At 36.1% G+C, this 26,812-nt stretch overlaps 3 protein-coding genes across 6 annotated transcripts; 1 reads left to right on the forward strand and 2 right to left on the reverse strand.

Moving 5' to 3' along the window:
- Positions 1-129: 129 nt before the first annotated feature.
- Positions 130-13,111, forward strand: LOC119988101. 4 transcript variants are annotated; one of them, XM_038833016.1, is made up of 16 exons: positions 130-286; positions 1,111-1,619; positions 1,883-2,126; positions 3,233-3,510; positions 4,799-4,969; positions 5,119-5,889; positions 5,976-6,076; positions 6,823-6,885; positions 6,979-7,067; positions 7,180-7,245; positions 9,726-10,322; positions 10,867-10,941; positions 11,138-11,208; positions 11,340-11,397; positions 11,595-11,856; positions 12,167-13,111. In XM_038833016.1, exons 2-16 carry the CDS (start codon positions 1,198-1,200, stop codon positions 12,826-12,828), a joined length of 3,930 nt encoding a protein of 1,309 aa, XP_038688944.1. In that variant the 5' UTR covers positions 130-286; positions 1,111-1,197; the 3' UTR covers positions 12,829-13,111. The 4 variants fall into 4 exon arrangements, with proteins under 4 accessions (XP_038688944.1, XP_038688946.1, XP_038688947.1 ...); XM_038833018.1 differs by having other exon boundaries at positions 6,826-6,885; XM_038833019.1 differs by having other exon boundaries at positions 5,982-6,076.
- Positions 13,112-14,632: 1,521 nt separating this feature from the next.
- Positions 14,633-18,599, reverse strand: LOC119988103 (disease resistance protein RPS5-like). The gene is made up of 2 exons (XM_038833022.1): positions 17,307-18,599; positions 14,633-15,741 (listed from the first exon to the last, which is right to left on the reverse strand). The coding sequence occupies exon 2, from the start codon at positions 15,737-15,739 to the stop codon at positions 14,633-14,635; it is 1,107 nt and encodes a 368-aa protein (XP_038688950.1). The 5' UTR covers positions 15,740-15,741; positions 17,307-18,599.
- Positions 18,600-18,607: 8 nt separating this feature from the next.
- On the reverse strand, positions 18,608-21,998 carry LOC119988102 (disease resistance protein RPS2-like). The gene is made up of 2 exons (XM_038833021.1): positions 18,952-21,998; positions 18,608-18,816 (listed from the first exon to the last, which is right to left on the reverse strand). The coding sequence occupies exons 1-2, from the start codon at positions 21,974-21,976 to the stop codon at positions 18,803-18,805; spliced, it is 3,039 nt and encodes a 1,012-aa protein (XP_038688949.1). The 5' UTR covers positions 21,977-21,998; the 3' UTR covers positions 18,608-18,802.
- Between the last annotated feature and the right edge of the window lie 4,814 nt (positions 21,999-26,812).

A 26,812-nucleotide genomic window follows, 5' to 3' on the forward strand; every position in this document is an offset into this window, starting at 1 on the left:
AAAAGGGTATATTCCCACTGGGTCAAACTCCATGTCCTTCTCCCTAAATTAACGGACGGTCCAGATCCACCCATCAGCAAAAGTTGGAAAACATGATAGAGGGCCCTGATTTTGGGGGACCCATACATTGCCTATATTCTCTGCGGGGGGAATCTCCACGAGGGCAACTTCATACTCGCTCTCGCGCATAGTGACTTGTGTACTTTCTCTGAAACAAAAAAATAGGAAAAGAAAAGAAATTCGTCGTTCTACGCAGCTTGATCTCGTACACTCTCGGTCAATGCCGGTAAGTTACTGTACTTTTGAGCTTCGCCTTTCTGAATTGTTGGTGGATTAATGGGAATTATTGGCTCAATTTCGCAATTGTAGAGCTCTTGCTGAAGTTAGGGTTTCGAAGTCTGCTGCTGGGTTCACTTGATTTCGCAAAGTTAATTGGGTTTCAAATTGAAACTTTCAATGAAGAATTAGTTATTCTTGTTGACATTTTTGTAATCGTGATTACTATTTTACTGAATTTTTTGGGGTTCGCAACTTTTTCCTATTTGAATTGGTGTGATTTGATTCTTTTTATTTTCTCGATCATGGTATTGAATTGTAATTGTTTTGTGTGCTTCAGAAGTTTTTGGAATGTTTTTTTACTGGATTTTCTGTCGCTATAACTGAAGCGGGGTTGTTCGTGTTCGTAGGGGCGGGAGTCGATTTTGCTGTTGAATTTATATTTGATTGCTGAAAAAACGTAATAAGGCATACGAAAATCCAACATTTGGGACGTTGTTTCTTGTTTTTTTTTTTTGTGCTTTTGGTTTCCTTAAACTTTTGCTAACTCTTCTTGATGTGACATTCACCATACTTGAATGAATTTCTTTTCCTTTTTTCAGAAATTTGAAAGGTGTGATAAAAACAAGTATTTAAATTTCTATCCTAATACACTTCTTTAGACTTTTAGATATTCTTTTTACTGTAACTTGGTCCCTTATTGCCATTGGAGTGTGCTTTTATATAGTGAAAAGAAAAGGAAAAGATCTTGTTAATTTTGGCTCTTGTTCTTGTATATCGTGGCTTTGTTATAATATGACATGCATATGAATTTCTGGCTTGTCCAACTTGTAGTTGCTCTAGCAATTGTTACTTGTTTGCGCAAGCAATTTGCCAAGGGAGCCCTCTTTGGATATGAGTTCGTTGAACTGGAGTTGATTAATGGCTGGAAATGTGAGATTCAATTCAAATTCAGTTAGTCCAGATGATTTGGCTTATGCAGCAAACTATCCAGATGGGCAGAGAGTTAATTATCCCAATGCCGGTTTGGATAGATCTGGAAGCTTCCGGGAGAGCGCTGAAAACAGGATGTTTAGTTATGGGGCTAGTACGTCGCGCGCCTGTGCTTCATCATCTGGGGATTTGCCTCGATTAACTCAGTGTTTGACACTGGATCCTATTTCATTGGGGGATCAAAAATATACTCGGTTGTGTGAAGTGAGGAGGGTTTTGGGGATTTCTCTTGGGAGTTCCTCAGAGGAAAATTCTTTTGGAGCTGCTCATACGAAGTTTCTCCCTCCAGTGGCTACTGAGGAGCTCAAGCGTTTTAAAGCGAGTGTGTTGGATGCCTCGTTAAAAGCCAGGTAATAATTTAATTGTTGTCTTCTGAACCATTATCGAATTTTTTGTTTTAGTGAAATAGGTCATATGGATTCTCGATCGCTTTCTAAACTAATGCAAGACAAATGGAGCTGCTTTTATTTTCCATGAAGATTAATATTTCTGTCAAGCATCATCCCCAGTCACGTGAAAAAATACTTCTTTTCATGACTTTGCAACTTAAGACCTCGTGCTTTGTCATTAGAATAGTTTCTGAGCTGAAGATGTTACATTTTCTTTGTATCAGGGGTAGAGCAAAAAGATTGAACGAATCCTTGCAGAAATTGAACAAGCATTGCGAAGCTTTAAATTCTAAGAAGCAACAGAGGAATGATTCATTCACGAGCGAAAAATCAGGTGGGTTGAACATATTAAAGACGGGAATGCAGAGTCATCGAAATCCTTCAGACCTTGGGAGTCAGAGATTAGAGGACAGAACTAAGACTCTTGTTTTGCAAAAGCGAGTTCGCTCGTCGGTAGCCGAACTAAGGGTTTGTATACTTATATTTTGAGATTTGTTCCTTGCTTTTCTTGAATGATTTAGCTTCTACTTGTGATAAACACACACTAATGCTCTTGAATTTTTTTTTTCCTCTCATTTGCTTCATATTTTGTGTGCGAGGATGCACTGATGGGCAGTGTGTGCATGTGTTTATGTATGTATATTGTATACTCATTTTCATAGCTATCGAAAAAAGTAGAATTAGAAGGTTCATAATTTAAATAATAACGTTAACGGCAACAATGGGAATGTTGTGACAATGATAATAATACTCCTCCTTATTCCCATGCATTCACAGTGGCTATTTGAACTCTTACTATAACCTTCTTGTTATCTAACACATGACTTTTTTTGCCACTCAATAGTATTGTTATGCTACAACCACTTACCAATGGTTTCATATCCATATCCTTGTCTGCTTTCTAGAGATATCCTCCTTGTACTTTCACTCGTATCTTTTTAAACCTCATGATTGTTTGGCATCTTCACCCTTCTGAACTGGGACAATTCTTATGTATAAAATAATAATGATTGGTGAAATTTAGAGCTTTGCTCAAAACATAAAATGCAAAGCTATTGGTTGTGTTCGAAACCTGTTTTATACTAGTCTTATTGGTATTATGTTGATCAAATTTAATATATTAAATTCAAATGTTAAAAAATAATTTGACACTAGTGTTTGGCAAGAATGTAAGTCCTTGTATGCATAGTATTTATATTTTCTGTATCCAGAAGCAGAATGAGATGTACCAGAGTTTATTTTTATTTTAATATTATCCTAATGCCTAGATTTATAACTACTGTGTTACCTAATAGTCTCCGTTCAGCTGAACTTTGCTTCTGATTATTTTCATTGCTTGTGATGGTGTGCCCTGATTTGGATATTTTGTAATACTTAGATACTTAACTTTCCCACGAGGTGCACTGTCCTTCCTCTATAAATGTTTTAGTGATTTAAAAAGCTGCTAAAATCTCTAGCCTATATATGTGAAGTTGTTTGTAAATTTAATGGTGTGCTTTCAATTGCTTCTTGCTAAATTCATAAATAATGCCTCAGCAACAATGATAAGTCTGGCACATTTTTAAACTTTGTAGGCTGATGGTCGTAGCCAAACCATTGCAAGACAGCCCCTTGTTGTGGGAAAAGATAGAGAGATGCTTCGGGACGGTGGCGAAGGTTCTGATGTGGTCGAAGAAAAGATACGTAGACTGCCTACAGGGGGAGAAGGATGGGACAAAAAAATGAGAAGGAAACGATCTGTAGGCACTGTTTCTACCAGGCCTACTGATGGCAATGTAGAGTCTAAACGAATTATGCATCATAAGCTTAACGGTGAACCTGGTCTGCAGTCTTCTGATGCCCAAGGCTTCAGGTAGACTTTTCATTTTTAACAAAGCAATCTATTATGATGAATTGATGTATTCCAGTTCAATATTGGTGATAAAGTTTAAACAACCATAGATTAGTTTTTCAATTATAATTGTTCCTATTTCTCCTGTCAAGCGTACTTGTTTTTTAGTAGCCTGAACTGTTTGCTTTGAGTGCTACAAAAGGAAATATACTCCCTTTTAAGATGGTGTGCTTCTGGTGCAGTTATTAAATGAATATGATGTAAAAAAGTTTGTCAAGATTCTTCTGTAGTTGAATTATGTGCCAGATGGAGAAATTGGATTTACTTGGGTTCATTAGGATTTAAATATTTAGCCTCCTTGTAGTATATGAGAGAAAATTATCGAAGATGGTATATTCATCTACAACATCAAGAAAAAAAAGAGCATAAAGGAAGAAAACCGGGATGGAAGCAATGAAAAAATGATTTAAATATGAATGGATTGGTAGAGGGTGCAGCTTTAGGCAGGATTGAGTGGCATTAATGTGGAGGGCAATTTGATTGAGGATTCATATAGGTGACCCCTAATACTTTGGATTGTTCCTTCACTGATGGATGGTGTAACATGATGTTAGTCATTGATAACATCATGTTTTGTTGGGAATGAAGTTAGGTAAAATCCCTGTGGTGAATATTGAAGCTGCCCTTTTCATTTTTATCAAGGCGATGTCAATTTTGTCACAATCCACTGCTAGTTTTGCCAAAGCGGGAATCTTCAACTTTACATAATTGCAATGGTTGTACCATTCAACATGTTTACATAAAGTGGCCATTTGGGATCCTTGATACCCACTTCTCTACTTGGTTAGTCAATGTACTTTTGCAATGGAAAAATAATCCTGATTCAAGCCATTGCTATAGTGATTCATCGATCTATACAATATGGTTGAAGAGGCCATATTACTTCTATGCTATCTTTATTGGTAGATATAGTCTATTAAATAATTTTTGTAACATATATTTTGATTTTGTTGCAGTCACTATTTAAGATTCTCTCTTTTAATAGTTTCTACGTCAATTTATCTTTTTGTCTCTCTCACATAAATATATGAATGGGATCATTTCCACTTTGCTAGTTTTCTGATTTAATCATATTCTTTGACTTGTTATCTGTCTCCTGTATGCACTTGTATGTATTTTTGCTTTTATGTATGCTCTTGTAGGTTATTTTTTCCTTTCCTTTCACTCTTGTTTTTGATGTTACCACTGCCATTATTGTTTGTTACTTGGAGTAAAAGTAACTTATAATCTTTTGTTGATCGACTTACAGATCAGGATCTTTTAACGGTGCTGCTGTTGTTGGCAAGATAGATGACACTTTCTTGCCAGCTAGTTCAAGTATGCGTACGACTCCCAAGAACGATGGTGAAAGGGTTTTGTCTTCAAAGGATTTGACTGGTGGATTAAATAAAGAGCGACTTGTGGCAAAAGAAAATAATAAGTACTTGTCCTTTCCTTGGATTCATCCTTGTACTTGTAGCATTTGTTATCTCACAACTTGCTGTGAATTTCATAGCTGTTCTTAACTGTTCGCTGATTTGATAATATTTTCTAAATTATGGTTGATTTTGCTACATATTTGTTATTCAGATCAAGTGTTCTTGAGGACAATCATATGGTTCATCCGGCTCAAGTGACAAAAGGAAAGGCTTCGTGGGCACCTCGAACTGGTCCTGTAATTGCCGCTTGCTCATCTCCGAATTTTCCTCGTGTATCTGGAGCTCTTGATGGCTGGGAACTACCTTCAAGTGTAAATAAAGTCAATCCTGTCGGTGGAGCCAACAATCGCAAGCGTCCCATACCCACAGGATCAGCCTCTCCTCCTATGGCTCAATGGGTTGGTCAGAGGCCTCAGAAAATCTCTCGCACTAGAAGAGTAAATCTGGTGTCTCCTGTCACTACCGAGGATGAATTGAAACTGCCATCACAAGGTTGTCCCCCTTGTGACAATGGTAGTAGAGTACATACTGTTGGGACCAACGGATCGCTTCTTGCTAGGGCTGCAGTTATTGGTACTCAGCAAATTAGGGTGAAGCATGAGAATATTTCATCTCCAGCCAGATTATCTGAAAGTGAAGAGTCTGGTGCTGGTGAAAACCGTGAGAATAGAGTGAAAGAGAGAGGAACCGTTAGTGGTGAAGTAGAGGAAAAGGCGTTGGATCAGAATGCTGGTATGTCTTTGTTGCTCCCAAAAAAGAACAAAATACTTGTTAAGGAAGAGATTGGTGATGGTGTGCGGAGACAAGGTAGGAGTAGTAGGGGCTCATCTTTTACTAGAGCTAGCATTTCACCTATGACAGAGAAGTTGGAAGGTCCTAAGCCGCTCAAGAATACAAGGACGGGTTCTGATAAGAATGAAAGGTGATTAAATTCTTTTCTTGACAATGATCTGATAGTCTTACATTTTTTTTATTCGGCCTTTTATTGATACATTAGCTATTTACTAGTTCCAGTAAGTCAGGGCGTCCTCCTCTGAAGAAATTGTCAGATCGCAAGGCATTTACTCGTCTTGGGCATGTACCAAACGGCACTTCCCCAGATTTCACTGGTACATTTCTATTATAAGCCTATAAATATGTAGAAAGTAGCTATTATGTTATATTATCATATGGTAATGCTCAAAGGATCCATTATATGGCAAGGATAACATGTGTAAAGCCCCATAGGAATTGTTTTATTCTTTTGCTCATGTATACAAGAAAAATAAGTGAAACTAAAGAGGTTGTCTGTTTTCTAATAAGAAAATGATAAGTCCTCATTTCCATCCTTTTCTTAAAACATGTAGAGGTCACTTGTTGGAATCTAATGGAAAGCATTTTCCTCAAATTAAGTAATTGAAAATGAAAACAGTTTCCGGAAACTGAAACCATGGAAATATTTTCCAAACCAATAAATGAAAATGCAATAAATCCTCTCTCTCTCTCGCACACACACTCACTCACACACACATACTAATTCACATATTTGGTTCTTTTTTCTTTTCTAAGTAATGAAAAGTGAAATATAGTCAAAGTCACATGGTACTATCTTCGGAAGCTACAATATATTCTGTGTTGAATGAAATCTGTTATTGGGATTCTTGATTTGTCTGGACACGTTACTTTACTGACATTTTTGGGAAACTTTTAAGGCACTTGTTGCTTTGACCTCTATTTGGATTTCCTGTATCTAGATGCAGGATATTTTTTTGTAGTTGAAATTGGTAAAAAATGAAAGAAATATATGATTAAATCTAGAATTCATATCTAGCTGAAACTTATAGGGGTGGTTATATAACTACATTTTTTGTTTCAGAAGAGTTAGATGATGACCGTGAAGAAATATTAGCAGCGGCAAATTTCGCTTGTAATGCTAGCTGTAAGTGGCTAACGATGATCTGTAGCGGCTTTTTTCCTAATATGTTTTTCCCTTAGTATTAGATTGTGCTTCTATTAACCTTTTCTTTTGCAGATCTAGCTTGTTCTGGTTCATTCTGGAAGAAAATGGAACCTGTTTTTGCTCGTTTCTCCTCAGAAGACACATCTTCTCTCAAGCAGCAGGTTCTGACTTGAATCTAACATAAGGATGATCTTAACTGTACTTGAAGTTTCAATTTTTTTATCAAATGATTGTTCACAAATTTACTCCTTTCAATTTTATCATTTGGATCAGTTGGAATCTATGGAGGAGCTTCATAAAGGGATATCTCCGATGTTTGACCATACCAATGATACTTTGGTATGTTTTATAAGAGCATAGATCTAATCAGTTTAAGGTATCTTCAGTTTGGTGTATATGCTTATCGTTAAGCTTAAATGACTTTTGAACTAGGTCAATATTTTAGACGTCTGGCTGAGTTAGGCTATTCGAATTGGTATGGATGTTTGTTAGTGAGACTAACTTAAGATCTTTTTATACTTGTTTCAGCAATGTTTGAAAACAAAATTGATCCTTTTTCGGTAAATCACCACAGATGGTGATATCGTACTGAAATAAATTTTTGTGTGGATATCGCTAAGCGGATGTGTTGCAAAATGCAAAACTATATTCATGAAACACCTCATTGTGTAAATTAACCATGATTTGCTTCAGATATTAATTTTATGTTCTAAATTTGTGTTTTAGTTGCGATTGTTTGTGGGTAGATGAAAGGTCTTCCTGACAGTAGAAAAGAATTATGCCGACTCCTTTTTATGCACTTAATTTCCTGTGTTCTTTTTGCCATTTCTGCCCCTTAATAATGTTGCTGTAGTTCATACAGAAGTTACATTTTGATGGAGTGTGAAATGCTTGAAAAAGAAAATTTTATTCTTTGAGAAAAAGCGTTGATTATTGTTCTTGAATCCCTACATCGCTTCTTATTATTAAATCTTAATTATATTTATCTCTATGCAAATAATATAAAACTTCCACTTTGAGAAAGACAGAAGAAAAAAGTCCTGGCATGAAATTGCTCATAAGACTTTGTTATTACTTTTATCCCATCCTATTATATGCATTGTATAGCATGGAAACTACTAACTGAAAAAATAAGAATTGGTATTAGGGGGGGGTATCTTGGTGGCGAGCAGTTATAACAATTGATGCATCCCATGTTCTTGATTGCTCAAATTGTAGAAGTAAAATAGATTCACTCATCTCTCTTTGCTGTCCTTGTGTTAGAATTTTAGCCTCCGATTTTCAGAGTCTCTCTTTATTTCTACTGAAGACTAATGAGTTGACTTACTTTTACTCCCTCTCTCTGTGTATCAAGAGAGTTCAGCATGCTTTAAGGTTCAACCACTTGTAGAACCAATTATTTTTTCCCTTCAAGGGAATATGTCCAAAATTGGTCAAATACTTGTATATAATTTTGGTAGAAATGCAAATCTTCTACATAACATAAGAGTTGAGAGTATTAGCAAGTTTGATGCCTTGGTTAGAACAGACGTGTCCTTGCTGAAACCCGAGACTAGTGTTTTGATTTCATCATCATCATCATCATCATGTTTTGATTTCTGCGCAAAAAAAGAGGATGTTGTCGTCGGGTATTGGATGTCTTTTTTGCTTTTTTTTATGATAGGTCTGGGCAGGAGTTGGCATTAGTTTTATCATAAGTTTAGTTTGTGTTTTCTTTAATTATTGGGCTAGCCTCACATTGGTTTCAAGAGTTAATGCTACTAATTAATTTTGTATTTTAAGTTCTTGTAAGTAGGAATATTTAATGGTATATATGTAATCTATACTCCTCATGATCCATTTTAGAAGAAAAACCATGCATTTTAGTTTGCATTTGAGGCTTGTCTGCCTCAAGTTTCTGATGCAGGAAACCAGTTTTTTTCTCTTCCCCCCTTCTCCTTATTTCTTTCTCTTTTGCTTCGGCACCTCAGATCGCTATTTAATAGAATTAGTATTACAATAACATGCTTTATACTTTGATCAGTCAATCATAAGCCAACCCTGAAATAGATTTCATTTTGATAACAATAACAAATCTGATTCACAACATATTCTCCTTCCTATCTTTTGCCAATCAATCTGTCCTGAAGAATTTCTTTGCAAAATCTAGTTCTTGTGCCAGTAAATTCCATTGAAAGTTACCTTTACATCCATCTGAATTTTTCTGCCCAAAATTTTTATTATTAGAGCATATATGAGGTCTGTAGTTTTCAAACTTTAGCCACCATGGACTGATGAGACGGAATACAAAACTATCATGAATTGAAGTTTCTTTAGTCACGTGCAAACAGCTTGAAACAAATTGAAATCTCTTTTCTTATGTGACTGCATAAAAAAATTGATCCCAATGTCTGCCCTCTTATGAGAGAAGTACGTTCTCTAACATGGACTGTTTTCAGACCCTGATTGGCAGGCTTTGCATCTCGTAAATTACTCCATATATGTTTTGCACCTGGAGCTTTAGCATAGGTAGCATGCAGTCTTCAAATCTACTAAGTACATGGAAAATCTGAATATTTCAGTCTACAATTTCATTATTAGAGCTCCAAAATTTTGTGATAATATAGAATTATTGGACTTACTTTTCATTTGTAATTTTGAACTGTGGTACTGTCTTTTACTATATGTCCAGTCCAAAGTTGTATTTTTTCTGTCTGTGTTCTAATCTCTTTTCCACTCATGTTTTAAAACTTGTGGTTTATTACTTCAACATATAGCTTAGTTATTCTCTGTTTTTAGCTGTTTTTTTTTGTAGTGACAATGTTGTTTTGGTTTGTTAGGGTGATCTTGTAAAGGCAGAACATTTTCTATTACACCTTGCATCTGAAGAAACAGAGAGAAATGTGCAGGATCAAATTCTCTTGGAAAGAGGACAGAAATTTCCCCCGCTCTTTCAAAGAGTGTTGTCTGCTCTAATTGTGGAAGATGAATTTGAAAACTTTGAAGAAAAGAATGGAGGAAGAAATAGTTATTTTCAATTCGGTGGAGATGATGCTCTTGGTGGTACTTGCCTGCCAATAGATGTTGAGCCTAGAAAGGGGAACGACATTGACTTTGAATATGAGCCAATGTTGGATGTTAAATCTCAGATGCATTGCTCTGTTGACCGATATTCCTGTAATGGGAGTTCTCTGAATATTAGGTCCACAAGCATGCATAATCAATTATGTAGTGATGGTTTATTCCAAGAGGTTAATGGATTTATGGACTCAAAAATTGGCATCTTACCTGAGTTTTCTGAAGTTTGTGGCAAGGAACAGCCATCTTTACATGCAAGTTCAGTCATTTCTGCCCACGATTGCCCCTATGAACAAATGTGTCTAGAGGACAAACTTCTTCTGGAGCTGCAGAGCATAGGCCTTTTTCCAGAGACTGTGGTAAGTTTCAATCTGCTCACACAAGCACTCACACACAAAGGATGCACCAAATAGAAGGGAAAGATGATAAGAATGCAAAAACACACTTGGTCAACTATTTTGATTAACTTGAAGGGGGTTCTTAGCCCTCAATACGTTGATTAATTTATACAAAAGAAGCACTGGAGAGGAAGAACCTAAATTTTAACAATTTTTACAGAAAAATATCTGAAATTATGATAGGCAAATAAGAAAGTCAAAATGACAGAGCCTCGTAGTTTCATCTTGAGGCCATATATGAAATGTCCTTCCTTTGCACTCTCCTCTGGTGGAAGGGGTTTTGTTATCGTTTTTCAGAATTCATATTATCCAACATGCTGCATGCATGCATGTTGAGCATTTAGTGCGCATGTACTGAGGCATGTGCATATGTTTGACTTAATGTAGTATAGGTAAGGCTGATGTCTTATTCTTCTATATTTGCAATCTAATTATTATGTTAATAATATATTTTTGAACCATGGCCCTTCCCCCTCTGTCCTCTTTCTTGCATGTCTCCTTCCAGCCTGATCTAGCCGATGGTGAGGATGAAGCAATTAATCAAGACATAATTGAATTACAGAAGGAGCTTCACAAACAGGTTAAGTAGAGACAATGAGCATTTTCTTTTATTTCACTCCTCCACTGGAATGTGTGGAACAGCTTTTCTATAACTATTGTTTACTGTATGGAAAAAAGTTTTTTGTTAAGTTATTTCATCTTTTCCCGCCAATATTAGTTTTCCCATTGATGTCTATTGTTATATATATTTGATCCAATATTAATTGACCCTTTAGGTTGGTAAAAAGAACACTAACTTGAACATCGTATGGAGATCACTTGAGGAAGGCATGAAAGCGGAAATACGGTAGGATACTTTGATCAATTGACTATCTTTTGATATATTTTTTTTATTTGAGTTTCCTGGATAAGGAGCAGTCATGATTAAAATTGTTTTCTGAATGGAGGACCAACAGATAGTGGTATTTTTTTCTTCAGGGACCTTGAGCAGGTTGCTATGGATAGACTTATTGAGTTGTCTTACAAAAAGCTACTGGTAAGTGGTAACTTGTCTTTGCTTTTGGTCCATTACAAAGTAGAAGTGATTTATGTTTTGACTTGTGATTGCTTGATCGAACGTCTTGCTGATTATTTTCTAACATGTTTATTTTTGATAATTATGGTTTCAGATAAAATTGTAAATCTGTATGATGCTTCAGTGTAGTATTTCATGTACATTTAACTGATATACAGGCTACTCGAGGAAGTTTTGCTTCAAAATATGGGGTCCCTAAAGTTTCCAGACAAGTTGCATTGGTTTTTATGAAGAGAACTCTTGCAAGGTATCACAGGTTTGAAGACACACACAAAAGTTGCTTTAGTGAGCCAGCGCTTCAAGATATCATTTTTGCTGCACCTCCTCGTGCTAATGATGCAGAGTCCACGAGTTGTTTTGGCTTGGTCGTTTCAGCAAATAAGAAGCCTGAAGACTATCAACTACAACATGGCAATTCAGGTTTGCAATTATGAGTTCAGATTATTGTGATATCAAGAAAAGGTTTTAATTTTACCAGCCTTAGCGTTTGAGTTTTCACTATTCTATACTCTAGCGACTTCACCTTTTATTTTGCCCTCATCTTCTTGGACCCTACATCGAAGTGGTTGTTAACAGGCCTATGATACATGCAAAACTGCAAAAACTTCTTGAATTTTTGACTTGATCTAGGCTCTCGTTCCAAACACCTCTAGATAATTTTTTTGTTGTGGTGTAGACAAGTTTAGCCCTCAACTTAATATATGAATAAATGGGTTCTCTGCTCTTACAGGTTCATCCGATGCATCTGGTGCTCCGGTTTACTCTTGTGACCAGGACTTTGCCAAAACAGGGCCAATCTTGAACAGGGGGAAGAAAAAGGAATTGTTTCTTGATGATGTTGGTGGTAGTGCCTCCTTCAGAGCTTCACCTCTTGGCAATACTCTTTTGGGTGGAGCCAAGGGAAAGAGAGGTGAGAGGGAAAGGGACAAGGATAAACTAGTCAAAAATTCTGTCACCAAAGCTAGTCGTACATCCATGAATAATGTAAAGGTTGAGCGTAAAACAAAATCCAAGCCCAAACAGAAGACAGCCCAGCTATCCACTGCTGGAAATGGAATCATTGGCCAGTTTGCAGAAGCAACTCATCCTGCATATTCTTTACCTGGTGACTCTTATGAAAAACTTTACAATGATAATAAGAAAAGAGAAGTAAGGATGATGTCCCATGGTAACAATGCTCAGGATTCATCTAAAGATGTGAGGGGACATGTTGACATTACAAACACGAATGAATTAGACCCTATAGAAGAGTTGGGTGTGGCGGATGAATTCGGTGGGCATCAGGATCTGAGTAATTGGTTTAACTTCGAAGAAGATGGTTTACAAGACCATGATTCAATGGGACTTGATATACCTATGGATGACCTCTCAGAGTTGAACATGCTTCTATGAGGATACTATAATGTAAATTCTTATGGATTTGGATAAAAAGGTTGTTGCTGTTGTCAGAGACCCACCTGGTATCATAACTTATTATCTCTGGTAAAATGGCACCTTGTAATTATTCCATTCTTTTTTGTAATACTTCTTTGGAAGAAGTAAATAGGGGAAAAAAAAGAACAGGGAAGAAGATAAAAGGATAAAAGAAAAGGTCCTATTTATGCCCTCTAGAATTTCTTTTCTTGTAACGAAATTACATTTTCTTATATAAAGTCTACTTTGATGTTCTTTACCATTCTGTTTATGTACATCTGAACCTAACCATTTCGTTTGTACCTTTGTATAATTGCAGAGTGCCCTCTCATTTCTATGATTACCTTATAGGATTTTGTGCACCATTTTCATATTGAAATTTGAAAAAGGTACAGAAGCTTGTTATTGCTGATGTGCTGTGTTGACAACTGCTAATTTCTTGTCAAAATTTATCACAGGTGAAGGGATTTTCTGTTTTTTTATGCATGAATATTGTGCATTCTTGTTTCACCGTAGTTGGTGCTTTTTCTTAATTTCTCACTTTTTGTGTGCTCTTCATGCATTGCTTGATTTTCAGATGTGCATCTCGAGTATAAGAGCTTACTAAATCATCTTATCTAAGTTGACCACTGTGTTCATGTGTGTGTGTGTGATCTTATTTTGAATCTTTATATGGCAGTTAAATGTTTGCTGCATATGTTTTATCATTCATCCATGAGATGAATGCTACTTCTTTGGCAAAGGAAAATATTCTTATAAGAGTACATTGTGCAAAAGTGTTCTGCAGATATGCTTTTGTGAGCTTACCAGATGGTTATTGAATTAAGATGATGACTTTGTTTTTCCTTGCATCACATTGCAATCAAGCAAGTTGATGTTATTGGAGGCATATGTGCGATCAGTTTTGTTACTTCAGCAAAATAATATTTTTTTAACGTCTTTACTCCTTGGGCTGATGTACTGAGCTTCATTATCTTGATCTCAAATTTTCTTGCATGATAAAATTCTGCAGCTTGCCACTGGTGATTCATGTCTTCTAGAGCTAGAGGTAATATGCTGTGTCATTCAGTTGCACTAAGGGAACTATATGTTGAAGCTTTGCTGTCCAGAATAATTTTCTTGCTCATACATGTCTTTGGATCTTTGTTCTGAATGCATTGAGAATACAAGTAGTTTGTTTTAGCTGTTAAATACTAGTCTCTCTATTGTTGAGCTAAAGTACTAGGGGTGGTCAATTAAGTTTTTTCATATTTTCTTCGAGAAACATTAAAGGCTAAATTATTTTGCTTTTGTAATGCCATTTTCAGAGTAACTCTGGAGGGAATATACAATTGTAGCTTGGGTAAGAGGTTAGTGTGTGTGCTCAAACTAGTCAAGTGCTCTGGCTGTACTTTTTGTTGACCTGGTTCAGGGAAAGATGGGTGGAGTTATTATACAAAATGTATCTTATCATGAAGTTTGCATTTGTTTTGGAGCTTTATTGACATGAGAGAATAACCAAGTAGGCCAGAGTATATATCTTCTATTAGTCAATTTAGTTCCATTTGCTATGTTCTTGTTGAATCTTTAGTTTGCTTGTGCCATTGCAGATATGTTCACGCGGTTTTTCGGATGCTTGTTCCAGAATGATCTTCTCTTTATGCCATCTGCCAGGTCGTGCTCCAAAATGTGGCTCTCCTTCAGAAAAGTTATGAGGTTAGTATTTGTACTAATGAAAAAAATTCTCCTTGGTTTCAAAGTAGTTAGTGATATTTCATGCATTCTCGTGTTAATGTTGATTGTCTTAAGAATTATTAATAACGCTCAACCTTTGAGAGAAATACGGGGAAGTTATCACAAGAGCAATAGGCAAACCTCCGCACTCTTTGACAAGTTTTTCTGCCACAATTCTCATCGTGGGAGACTCAATAATATCACCAACTCGAGACTTAAATAAGTCCCAAGACTCTTGTTCTGTTAAGACATCAAGATTGACAATATTTCTTGTAGCTTGGTCCCTGCTGCCCATGGCAGTGCACACCTGTCTACGCCTTGTGGTGATGACAACTTTACAACCCTTATGATCTTCCCCTGAAGGAATGCCGATAGTATTTAGCTCAAGTCTTTCCCAAACATCATCCAATATAACAAGGATCTTATTCTCACTTAGTCGATTCTTTAACCGACTTGCTCTTACAAGTACACTTTTTTCTTCTAGTTTGAAAGCCAAGAAGTTAGCTATTTGCTCCTGAATACTTTCCACATCGACGGTTCGTGACACCACAGGCATTATCACATTATCAAAAAGCTTCTCTTCTTTGCATTTTCTAGCAATTTCTTTCACCAAAGTTGTCTTTCCAACACCCCCCATTCCATGTACCCCCACAAAATTAGTAGAATCTTCTTTCAATGCATCCATGACTTTTTCCACTGCTACTTTTCTAGTTTGAAAAGGAACGATATCTTTGGAATCTATTTCCGGAAGAGATGGACACAGAGAAACTCTAATGTCAAATGCTGCTTGTTCTTTACATAGACTTTCTATCTTCTCATGAATCGCCATTGCTTCTTTGCTTAGTGAGTGACGTGTTTTCAGATCAGGACACCACCCCCAAAAACATCTATCATTTGCCTTCTCATTTTCTTCCAAAAGCTTTCTTGCATCCATCTTGACTCCCTCAACCCTTGCTAACCAATGTTGAACAATCTTTCGGGTTCCTTCACCATTTCCTTTAGCTGCTTCAATGGCTTCATGCACGTCCTTCTCCATTTCCTCCAGGGTTTCAAGTTGGTTTTCAAGAGCCGTAATGTTATCATCATAGTTTGTCAGATAATCAAAGTGAGGCTTAATTAAATCCCACACACATCCTCCAATTTTTCCAAGGATGGAGTTCACAATCGCCATTGCCATATCTGAGAAAGAAGAATAATAGATGGAAAAAAAAAACGTATAAAGATTGCAGAATGTCAAGGAAATAATTGACCCTCTCGATCGAAATACTCTAATGCTCCGTTTGTTTGGAGGAAAATCAACCTCTTATGGAAAAGATATCTCAAGGAAATACTTATCATGGAAAAACAACTAATCCAACTTCTTTTATGTCTTTTATATACAAACACATCCATTATTACTTTATTCCACTATATATATATATGGGTGTATATATACGATTGGTTAGGTGCAATTAGGCCTAAGGTTCGATTCCAACTAGCAACATATTTCTTGGTCGCCACCTGCAATTTTAATGTCTTTCATATATATACATATTAAATATAGTATATACATACAATTTTAATGTCTTTCATATATGCAGTACAATTTTAATTCATCATAAAAAGCTTTTGCAGTTCCATGTATATACATATTTAACAAAAAAAATTTGCTTAACAAAATTACGGCGAAAACAACATCCGGAGAACAACAAGGAAAGTTGCTTTTCATTTTAGAGCTCTTCATTTTGAGTTGAGTTATAATAAATTTTGTTTGACTAATTTTATTTTCTATTTCCGAACACCACAAAATCATGAAAATATTTTCAAGAGGCCGATTTTCCATCAAACAAATGAAGCATACATTGTCAATTTGTCAGTGCTTGTAAGTAGGTCTCTTCTAGTCTCCTAGGCATGTGCATGTGTGTGTATGGTGCATTATTGATGTAATGGTAGATGTGGTCTGGTATATAACTATCTATATAAGGCTCTTGTAATTGTGTGGCATGTTATGTTCTGGTTAAAAGTAGCTTGGGACTTTGAATGAATAATCTTATTTTATATTTGTATTGTTTGTGTGGTGGAGATTAGTCCTTCCAGACAATTCCAAAGGCTATAAATTTGAGTTGGGATAATGATAAATGATCTATTTGTGTTTTTGTAATTCCCTTACAAAGCGAACAAGGATGTTCCCTCCCTTTCATTTTTCTGTGTGTCTTCTCCTCTCAAGTCTTATATTATTTATGGAAACCACTATATATACAAGGAGAAATATTAGGGGAGAAGAAACTGTCGATATATATAGTAACATGAATGCTAGATAGTCTTACATATTCATAATTAACGCAGAAAACTCTTTCTAACAAGATTTATTGTCGATGAATTTTATCGGGTAAATCTTAATTGGAATCTGAGCTAGCTTGGACTAATTAGACGTTAGATTTAACACCCTACTAATTTAGATGGCTTAAACCACAGGCGTAACAACACCCGGACTCAAAACCCCAAAATCATAAATTCCCAAACCTCTCAACACTTCAATTATTTTGGTCAACTCATCAAATTCCCAAACCTCCGATTCATATTAATTTTAATTCAATTCCATATATATATATATATATATATATATCGATTTAAGGGCAAATCGGTCCAAATACTACACACTCGTCCCCGCCAATTCTCAGGGGCTCACGAATCGGCGTCTGCCATATATTCAGATTCTCATACTCCAATACAGTATAAATGATACTCAAGTTTCGTATTTATACCTCTTTCGGGTCGAAACCGGATCTCCGGTCTCCGGTAGTGTTCTTGGACGGAACTTGGTTGGGGATTGTAGTACTCAATCCGGTGAGTCGAACGACAACAACGGTGGGTCGAACTATCGCCGGAGTTGGCCAGATCGGGCTCTTTTTCTGGCGGCACACCGAGACTTCGCAGCGAGTTTCCGGTCAACTGAGTGGTCTTGGGCGGCTGAGCTAGGTCGGGTTACTGTCCTGGAAGCTTGGGCGTTCTTCTGGAAGCAGCGTCGTCCGATTTGGTGACCGGACTGCGAAAGTAAAGTCTGATATGGTCCTAAGTGCCAGTTGGGGATTAATATGGCTTATTTTTGTTAATAAATTCATTGACTTGTTAGATGAATTATGTTTTTTTTAGACAGTGCAGCCACTAAGAACGCTAGTGTGGGACACTGCCGAGTTGGGATTATGTCTTTATTCATATACAGGCTGCTCGAGCAAGTTTTGCTTCAAAATATGGCCAGACAAGTTGCATTGGTTTTTATGAAGACGACTCTTGCAAGCTATCACAGGTTTGAAGACGCAAACAAAAGTTGCTTCAAGGTATCATTTTTGCTGCACCTCCTTGTGCTAATGATGCAGAGTCCACGACTTGTTTCAGCAAATAAGAAGCCTGAAGAATCTCAACTACAACATGGCAATTCAGGTTTGCAATTATGAGTTCAGATTATTGTGATACCAAGAAAAAAGTTTTAATTTTACCAGCCTCTAGCTAGCGTTTGAGTTTTCACTATTCTATACTCTAGCGACTTCACCTTTTATTTTGCTCTCATCTTTTCGGACCCTACGTACATCCAAGTGGTTCCTAACAGGCCTATGATACATGCAAAAACTTCTTGAATTTTTAACTTGATTTAGGCTCAAGAGCATTGCAAGCGTAGAATGAAAAATAAGCTCAAGTCTCACTCAAATTGTCTGTCAGGTTTCAATGAAGAATGAAATTGACACACATGCTTATATTATTGTCGACTTTAATGGATTATCAACAATAGTAAAACAAGGTCGAGAATGATGAGAAAACATGGCACTGTATGATGATTAAGAAATACATGACAATGGAGTCTCACTCAAATTTTGAGCAATGAGATGTGGTAACAATGAAGAATGAAATTAATTAAGGCTGTTCGTAGATATGAATAATGAGTAAGGCGCAGACATGCTTATATTATTGTCTTTAATGCTAATTACTGCCAAAGCTCACTCAACTCTGCTCTGCTATTATTTTCTTCCCTTGTTGCTTTGCTTAATGCTTATGCTTTCTGAACGAACAGAGCCATAACAGGAAAGATGTTGTAGGAACTCAGCATCCTGATCAGGCTGGATTCATAAAAATGGAGGAGTTAAAAGCCCAATTTAGGTGATCAGAAGAACAATTCATCAACTCAAAGAACAAAAAAGAAGCAGCTTATTTATACCATTCTCTGCACAGCATTAGCCGCCATTTATTCTTCTTCCTCCTCTTCCATTTAAAATAGAAGCTCTGGAAGAAATGAAATTCATTTGGACAATTAATAGGTTTGATAGATAGATTAGTATAATAAACAGGAGGAGGAAGAGAAAGCAAGTAATTAATACACATTCATATATATATATATATATATATATACACACACACCTTTGTTGTCTTTTATAAATGTGTCTAAGTTCTTGCCATCAACTGCTATGTCACTCACACTACCATGCCCATAAATACGAACGGTCTTGAGCTTGGGCGTGCTTTGGCTCCCAGGCAAGTTACCAGTGTAGAAACCAACTAGTCTTGGAAGTCCCTCCAGGTACAGAAAATTTAATTCAGGAAACAGCACCTTATGAATAGCCTCTTCTCCTGTCTCCCTTCCAACTATCTCTTCCAATTCCTTGCAATCACGAACTGTTAGCTCTTCCAGTTGTTCAAGTCTTTGAGCTACAGACCAATGGAAAAGAACTTTCAGTTTGTCGCACCACCTAATCTCCACTGTTTTCAAGTTGAGTAAGTGCACCAGTCCAATAGAGCCCTTCCACAACTGCTCTAAATTAGGCAACCATCGTAGCGTCATATCCGTTAATTTGACAAGTATTCCTTCCTCCTCCTCAACAGCATCCTCTACTCGTTCTTCTCTAAGATCAACCAAGTACTCTAGTGCTTCACACTGAAATATGTTTAGGACTTGAAGTTGTCGCATTCTTCGTAACAGATTAAGTGGAACGCCCATATTTGACATTTTGGGACTACTTGTTATACGCAATACTTTTAGCCTTATAAAGGAGTAGGGAATGTCAACAAGAACCATGCTATTGCTACACAACCCCCTAAAGCTCGGTAAATCAAAAAGTCGCAGTTCCTCCAAATATTTGAAACAATCTGGCTGTGGAATCTTACTAATTACCTCCTCATTATTGATCAAGAACTCCAAGTCTGCGCATTCATCAACTCGCAATTTTTTCAAGACAGCGAAACTGTCTCTACAAACCAAGAAGTTGGGAAGGATGTTTCTGAATCCATCTAAGCGATAAAGACTTAAAATACTTACACCCGGCAATAATGTCACAAACCTGTTTGGCAATCCCATGCCATGTACGTTGTGGACGTGCAAACTATTTTCAAAATAGTCTGACATAACATCAAATTCACTATGTATCCCCGCGCTCACAGAAATGTGAAAATTTTCCAAGTAGGGGAAGACAAAGTTGTCAGGTATCCGACGAATGTCTGTTATACAAATCTTCAACACATTTAAACGAGGATGAGATTTGAACAGCTCGGCAACACTGCAAGACACCATCTCAGTCACGCGTACTTCTTCTAATTGCGAAAAATTCCAATCTTCAGCGAGTGTTCCTGTGTAGTTGAAAAGAGATGAACAATTATGAGAGAATGTCAAATCTACCAACCTCAGGTTCTTCAACTTCCTCAGTGCATCCAGCGGCTCTTTAAACCAACAATATCTAAAGCTGACAATTGTTAGCATTTTTAGCTCTCCAAGTGCGCTAATGCCCCATATCTGCATGTCCCCATAGCGATCACCCTCAATAATTAATGTCCGGAGATTAGTCAGATGACTAAGTGATGGCTCCAATCTTCTCCCTCCAGAGTACTTAATATGCATTTGATCTAAAACTCTGAGCTTTTTCATTCCCTTGAATACTTCTTCGGGCATTTCTTGCTTAACATTGTAGTGATGTGTCAAAAATATCTGAAGATTTGGGCATTCCCAAGCATCAGGATACTTTTGGATTTCATTTCTCATCAAAGAGATGCCAATACCATTATATTCATCCATACTCAATTCATTTGGCCACTCTTTCAAAACCTCATCATCTTTCACAAAATATTTATCCAACACAATTGTTTTAGCAACATCGCGAACAACATCGTGCATTTTGATGCAGCCTTTTTCTTCACTTGCCACCAATAAAGAAGAGGCTTTAAGATTGTTGATTATCAAATGTGCTCGTCTTCTGGCTTCATGAATTTTGTCAACTCTCTTAAATGTATTCAACCCCACCCCATATCTAACCAACCTCTCTATTTCAATGTTATAATCATCTGGAAATAAACAACAAAGTAGGAAGCAAGCCTTGGCCTCCTCATCTCTCAAATAATCATAGCTGAATTTGATGCACTTGAAAACATTTTCGTCAACGCCTTCAATATTTATAGGATTTGATTTCTCGAGCTCTAGAGCAGCATCTTTCCATTCTTCTAAATCTTTGCCTCTCATAGCATTTCCCACTGTCACAAGAGCAATAGGCAAACCTCCGCACTCTTTGACAAGTTTCTCTGCCACATTTATCACCGTGGGAGACTCAATAATATCACCAACTTGCAACTTAAACAACTCCCAAGATTCTTGTTTACTTAAGACATCAAGACTGACAATACTTGTAGCTTGGTCCCTGCTGCCCATGGCAGTGCACACCTGTCTACGCCTTGTGGTGATGACAACTGTACAACCCTTATGATCTTCCCCTGAAGGAATGCCGATAGTATTTAGCTCAAGTCTTTCCCAAACATCATCCAATATAACAAGGATCTTATTCACACTCGTTAGTCGATTCTTTAATCGACTTGCTCTTACAAGTACACTTTTTTCTTCTAGTTTTAAATCCAAGAAGTCAGCTATTTGCTCCTGAATACTTTCCACGTTGACAGTTTGTGACACCACGGACATTACCACATTATCAAAAAGCTTCTCTTCTTTGCATTTTCTAGCAATTTCTTTCACCAAAGTGGTCTTCCCTACACCCCCCATTCCATGTATCCCCACAAAATTAGTACAATCTTTTTTCAATGCATCCGTGACTTGTTCCATTGCTACTTTCGTTGTTTGAAAGAGAACAATATCTTTGGAGGTTATGGAATCTAATCCGAGAGGACGTGCAGGCAGAGAAACATTAATGTCAAATACTTTTTGCTCTTCACATAGCCTTTCTATTTTCTTATGTTTCTCCATTGCTTTTGTGCTTAGCAAGTAACGTGCTTTCACATCAGGAAACCACCCTTTAAAACATCTCTTGTTTCCTTTCCTATTGTCTTCCAAAAACTCTCTGGCCTCCATCTTGACTCCCTCAACACTTGCTATCCAATGTTGAACATTTTTTCGGATTACTTCACCATTTCGTTCTGCTGCTTCAATGGCTTCATGCACGTCCTTCTCCATTTCCTCCAGGGTTTCAAGTTGGTTTTCTAGAGTCGTAATGTTATCATCGTAGTTTTTCAGATAACCAAAGTGAAACTGAATGGAATCCAACACAGAATCTCCAATTTTTCCAAGGATGGAGTTCACAATTTCCATTGCGCTGACTGAGAAAGAAGAATGATAGATGGAGAAAACTTAAAAAGATTTCGAATGTAAAGGAAACCATTAATCATCTCCATCCAAATTTAACCTCAACTCTAGATGTGTTCAGTTGAGTAGAGATAATGATAAATGGTTAAAAAATGGTAAATGATGTACTGGTTTTTCTTAACACCGCTAGATCTATGGATAGAGAAGGCATGAATGGCTTAAAACAATTTTAACATAGTACTATAAATGAAACTCTTTATTCTTTGATAAGTTTTTTCGCTTATGGAAGAATTCATTCCCATGAAACTAAAAAATATCGATAAGTAAAATGAAAAAAAGGATGCAAAGTATGAAAGAACAATGATGAGAATGAAAATTTAAAGTGACAAAGTATACCAGGATGATTATTCGCTCCTTGTCATTTATCTTTGTTTGTCTTCTCCGCTTAAGAGTGTGTTTGGATTGAGGGATTTGAAGGGAAATGAAGAAAATGGAAATGGAGTTTTCTTCCTAATCCCTTATTTGGATAGTATAGGAAAAAAAAATTAAGGGGAGGAATTGAGGAAAAGATTATATTAAACTCTTGCCAAAATACTTCCTCTCAAGAATATGGGGTCATTTGGAGGGAAGAGACGACTAATTAAGTTATTTATAAGTTAAAAACATATTTTATATAAAAATTCGTTGTCCAAGATTTATTATTTTAATATAGATTATATTATTTTTTAAAGTACAATCTAAATTTACACTAAAATCTGCCAGATTACACTAAAATCTGGATTTGAAAACACTACTTATATACTTATAAAAAATTGCAGAATGCTATGGAAATGATCTGCCAGATTACACTAAAATCTGGATTTGAAAACACTACTTATATACTTGGCATTGGCCATAATTGACAAGAATATTATGTAGTCTTAGTAAGAGTGGAAGGGTTAAGGATTTACCGATGCGGGAATAAAAACAACTTTTGGATCCTTCCGCATAAGGGGCCATTCAATAAAGGGGTCGGTATCTTTTGTTTGGATTGAGAGATTTAGGGGAAGGGAAGGGAAGAGAGAAGGGAATGAATGATGTCAAAGTACACTAGAACAATTTTGATGGTTAATAGGTGAAAGTCTTTGTAGGAACTGTCCTTTACTTTTATTATATTACTTGAGCGATTAGTGCATTTGTTATATTTTTTTCGTAGGGCTTAAACAATTTTAGCATCTTATAAATGAACTCTCTATTTGATGGGTAATGTTTTTGGATAAGTTTTTCACTTCTCCTTTGTATGAATAAAGCAATCAGAACGTCAAAAGACAATTTCATTAGCGTCGCATCCAATCGCTTATCAAAGAATTTATTCACATCAAACTAAAAAAAAAAAATAGACGTAAAATGAAATAAGATGCACAGGATGAAGGAAAAAATAAACACAATGATGAGATGAACATACCTTTTTGTGATCTTTAGAAAGTTTGTAATAAAGAGTGACAAATGCTTGAGCTTGTAGCTGCAGAACATGATATAAAAGTGAAAAGACAATAGGAATAAAAGTGAAAACACAATAGGATAGGAAGCTTAATTGTTCTGTTAGTATGTATTTGCCATCCATCTAAACCCAAAATCCTCTAATTTTTCTGTGTATTCTCTCAAGTCTTATTAGTTGTTTAGGGAAACCACAATAAATAAATATGGATGTATAAAGTCACATAATAAATTATTTTAAAAAAAAATTAAAACAAGGGCAGACCGGCAGATGATAGAGATAGGAATAAAGAATTACTATGTATGAAGAATTACTATGCATGATAGAGCTAGAAATAAAGAATCAGAGCACACATTATTGTGATTTGAAGCTAGTTTGCTCTACAGAAGGAAAAAACAATGGGGATGCTTTAGCTCTTCTATGTTATTTCAATATGTTGGAAGAATATAGGCAAAAGAATATTTTTCATCCTTTAATTATTGGTCAAGTTTCATTTTCGTCCCCCAACTATGGGAAAGTATCATGTTTATCCCTCGAATAAATCCGGCCAATGAAAAATCCTACGTGGTATCATATTGTTCGTTAGATCAGGTTTTTCCCGATCTCAATCGCACTTGAAAGGATGAAAATGATAATTTTCAATAGTTAATGGACGAAAATGGGAGAAAAAAAGATTAGGGACAAAAATGAAACTCACCCCATACTTGAGGGACGAAAATTATCTTTTTGCCGAAGAATATATAATTCTTTGCTTTCAGGGGTAAAGGCATCATAATGGTGGAAGGACCACTTTGAAGTTCAAAGATTTGTTTGGCTTAAGAAGAAGGGATCCGGGAGAGGCACAGTGTCAAAAAACACTGGACCCCTCTAATGGACACCCCCTAGTCTTTTTTCTTTATTTTTAACACAGATTAGAAATTGGAAAAAAAAAAAACTATCTTATGTCATTTCTTTCTCTTCCTCTCCATCTCTCATTTATCGTCTTTGACTGAGTTCCCTAGTGTTCCATTCGATTCAGTCCTAATAGCGATCGAAGGTCCAGTTGCATCTGCTGGTGCGGGGGATACCAACTCAATGTGCTGAAACCAAGACCTAAATCCATTCGTTGGGCATTAAAAATTCAAAGCTAATGAAACTCTGACTGGGACAGAGGTAAGGTTTAAGTAAGCATCTACCCAAATCCGGTATTCAATACTCGAGCCCGTAGCTGCAGAACATGAGATGAAAGTGAAAACACAATAAGATAGGAATAGGATGCCTAATTATTCTTTATTATACTTCACTATGTTAGTATGTATTTACCATCCATCTGAACCTAAAAGCTTACGCTATTAACCATTTAAATTTGAGTACTCAACTAAACTAGAATTCATAATGACACGTGCGGACGTGCCCTATCCTTCTTCACTCGATATGTCAGAGATATTATAGACGAAAAAAAATAATTTAAAATCAACATTTTTCTTTGACCATCAAAGTTTCGGATTTGGGGACTCCGCAATTCGTTCAAAATTGTAGAGTCTACAATTTGAATCCAATGATTTAAAAGGTATGCCACATCACTTCACATTTTTGTTTTTTCATTTTTAAAATTTGTCTGACTTTTTCATATGTGAATTGTTGACTCAAGGAAATTGCAGCCCCCAAATTCCAAAGTTCCCCCAAATCCTTTTATTCTCTTGTGTCTTCTACTCTCTCAAGTCTTATTGTTTAGGGAAATCACAATAGACAAATATATATATATATATAGCTAGACGTATAAAGTCACATAATAAATTATAAGGAACACAAGGACAGATGAAACTACTTGCAATAAAGACTGACTATGTATGATCTAGCTAGGAATAAAGAATAAGAGCACACCTTATTGTGATTGGTAGCTAGTTTGCACTACAGAATTTCCAATAATGGAGATTGCCGCTGCACAATGTGGGATGAGATGAAGAAACAATTGGGATGCAGCCTCTTCTCTTGTCATTTAATATGTTGAAACATAATTCTTTGCTTATTGTAGGGGTAAATGGATCCCACATTCTTTATAGTTTCTTATGGGAAGGGACAGAGATCACTTAAAATCAAAGGAATGAATTATTTTGAGGTCCCTTGTAAAGGACAAAATCCAGTGAAGAAAAGATATATGCCATGCCTTACCCATCAGTGAAGAAAAGACAGATGCTCAATTAGAATAAGATCCAAGTCTTTCAGGGGAACAAACTTCATGCAGTTGAGCTATTGAGTTTTGTGATTTTCTCACTATGAAAGTATAAATATAGTGGTGAAGCAATAGATCAATAATGAACACCCACAATTATAGGGGTTCGGCTTATAGCCTACGTCCACTCTCTAAAGCGCTCTCGGTTACTATTTTTAAGCGAAGTTAAGCATGTGATTAATGCTCCGTTTGTTTGGAGAAAAACTAACATCTCATGGAAAATATATCTCAAGAAAATAATTATCATGGAAAAATAACTAGTTTCTAGTGTTTGGACAACAAAATTGCTAATGTTTTCTATTGTTTCTTTGGTGGAAAATATAAATTTGAGGTACAACATTATTATTTTCTTATGATGATATAATGTGTGCATACGTATATTTATCAATGTGTCAATACATTGCAACTATAAGACGCAAATATTAAATTATATTTTGAGACAATAATCCAACAAAATACAAAATAATCCAACTTCCTTTATGCTTTTTATATACAAACACATCCAATATTACTTCATTTCACTATATTTGTGGATGTGTATATAACTATAAATGGTCGGTGTACACAAGTATATGCTCAGTACATTCTCTAATAGAATATATTCACAATCACAGTAATATAACTTGTTAAAACTAATATTTTCTAATTAATATTTTTCATATATATACATATAAGATGTATAATTTTAATGTCTTATCATATACATGAGGTGCAATTTTAATTGACCTAAAAGTTCCTCTGGATCTCACGTGACATTGAGAAATTAAAAAATGTCTTAATTTAATGTCTTGTTATATGTATTTATATATATGCAGTATTATATATTAAAGATACAATTTTTTTTTAATTCACCTTAAAAAGCCTTTCATTTATACTTTTAGCAAAAAAAATTAGCTTAATAATCAGTTTATTGTTGTGGAGAAAACAACATCCACCCCGGACTTCGTAAGATCAAGATCCAAGCAGTAGATGTCCCAGTGACGTCAACTCAAGACTTCGCTTGGACCGGTAATGACTA

The sequence above is a fragment of the Tripterygium wilfordii genome, chromosome 21 (genome assembly GCF_013401445.1).
Source record: "Tripterygium wilfordii isolate XIE 37 chromosome 21, ASM1340144v1, whole genome shotgun sequence".
In the NCBI taxonomy this organism is placed as follows: Eukaryota; Viridiplantae; Streptophyta; class Magnoliopsida; order Celastrales; family Celastraceae; genus Tripterygium; species Tripterygium wilfordii.

Excerpts from the sequence above, each read along its gene's own strand:
- LOC119988101 (XM_038833016.1), top strand. The coding sequence starts at position 1,198 with ATGGCTGGAAATGTGAGATTCAATTCAAATTCAGTTAGTCCAGATGAT. Across the intron at positions 2,127-3,232 it reads CGTCGGTAGCCGAACTAAGG|GCTGATGGTCGTAGCCAAAC; the intron begins GTTTGTATACTT and ends TAAACTTTGTAG. Across the intron at positions 11,857-12,166 it reads ACTACAACATGGCAATTCAG|GTTCATCCGATGCATCTGGT; the intron begins GTTTGCAATTAT and ends CTGCTCTTACAG.
- LOC119988103 (XM_038833022.1), bottom strand. The coding sequence starts at position 15,739 with ATGGCAATGGCGATTGTGAACTCCATCCTTGGAAAAATTGGAGGATGT.
- LOC119988102 (XM_038833021.1), bottom strand. The coding sequence starts at position 21,976 with ATGGAGAAGGACGTGCATGAAGCCATTGAAGCAGCAGAACGAAATGGT.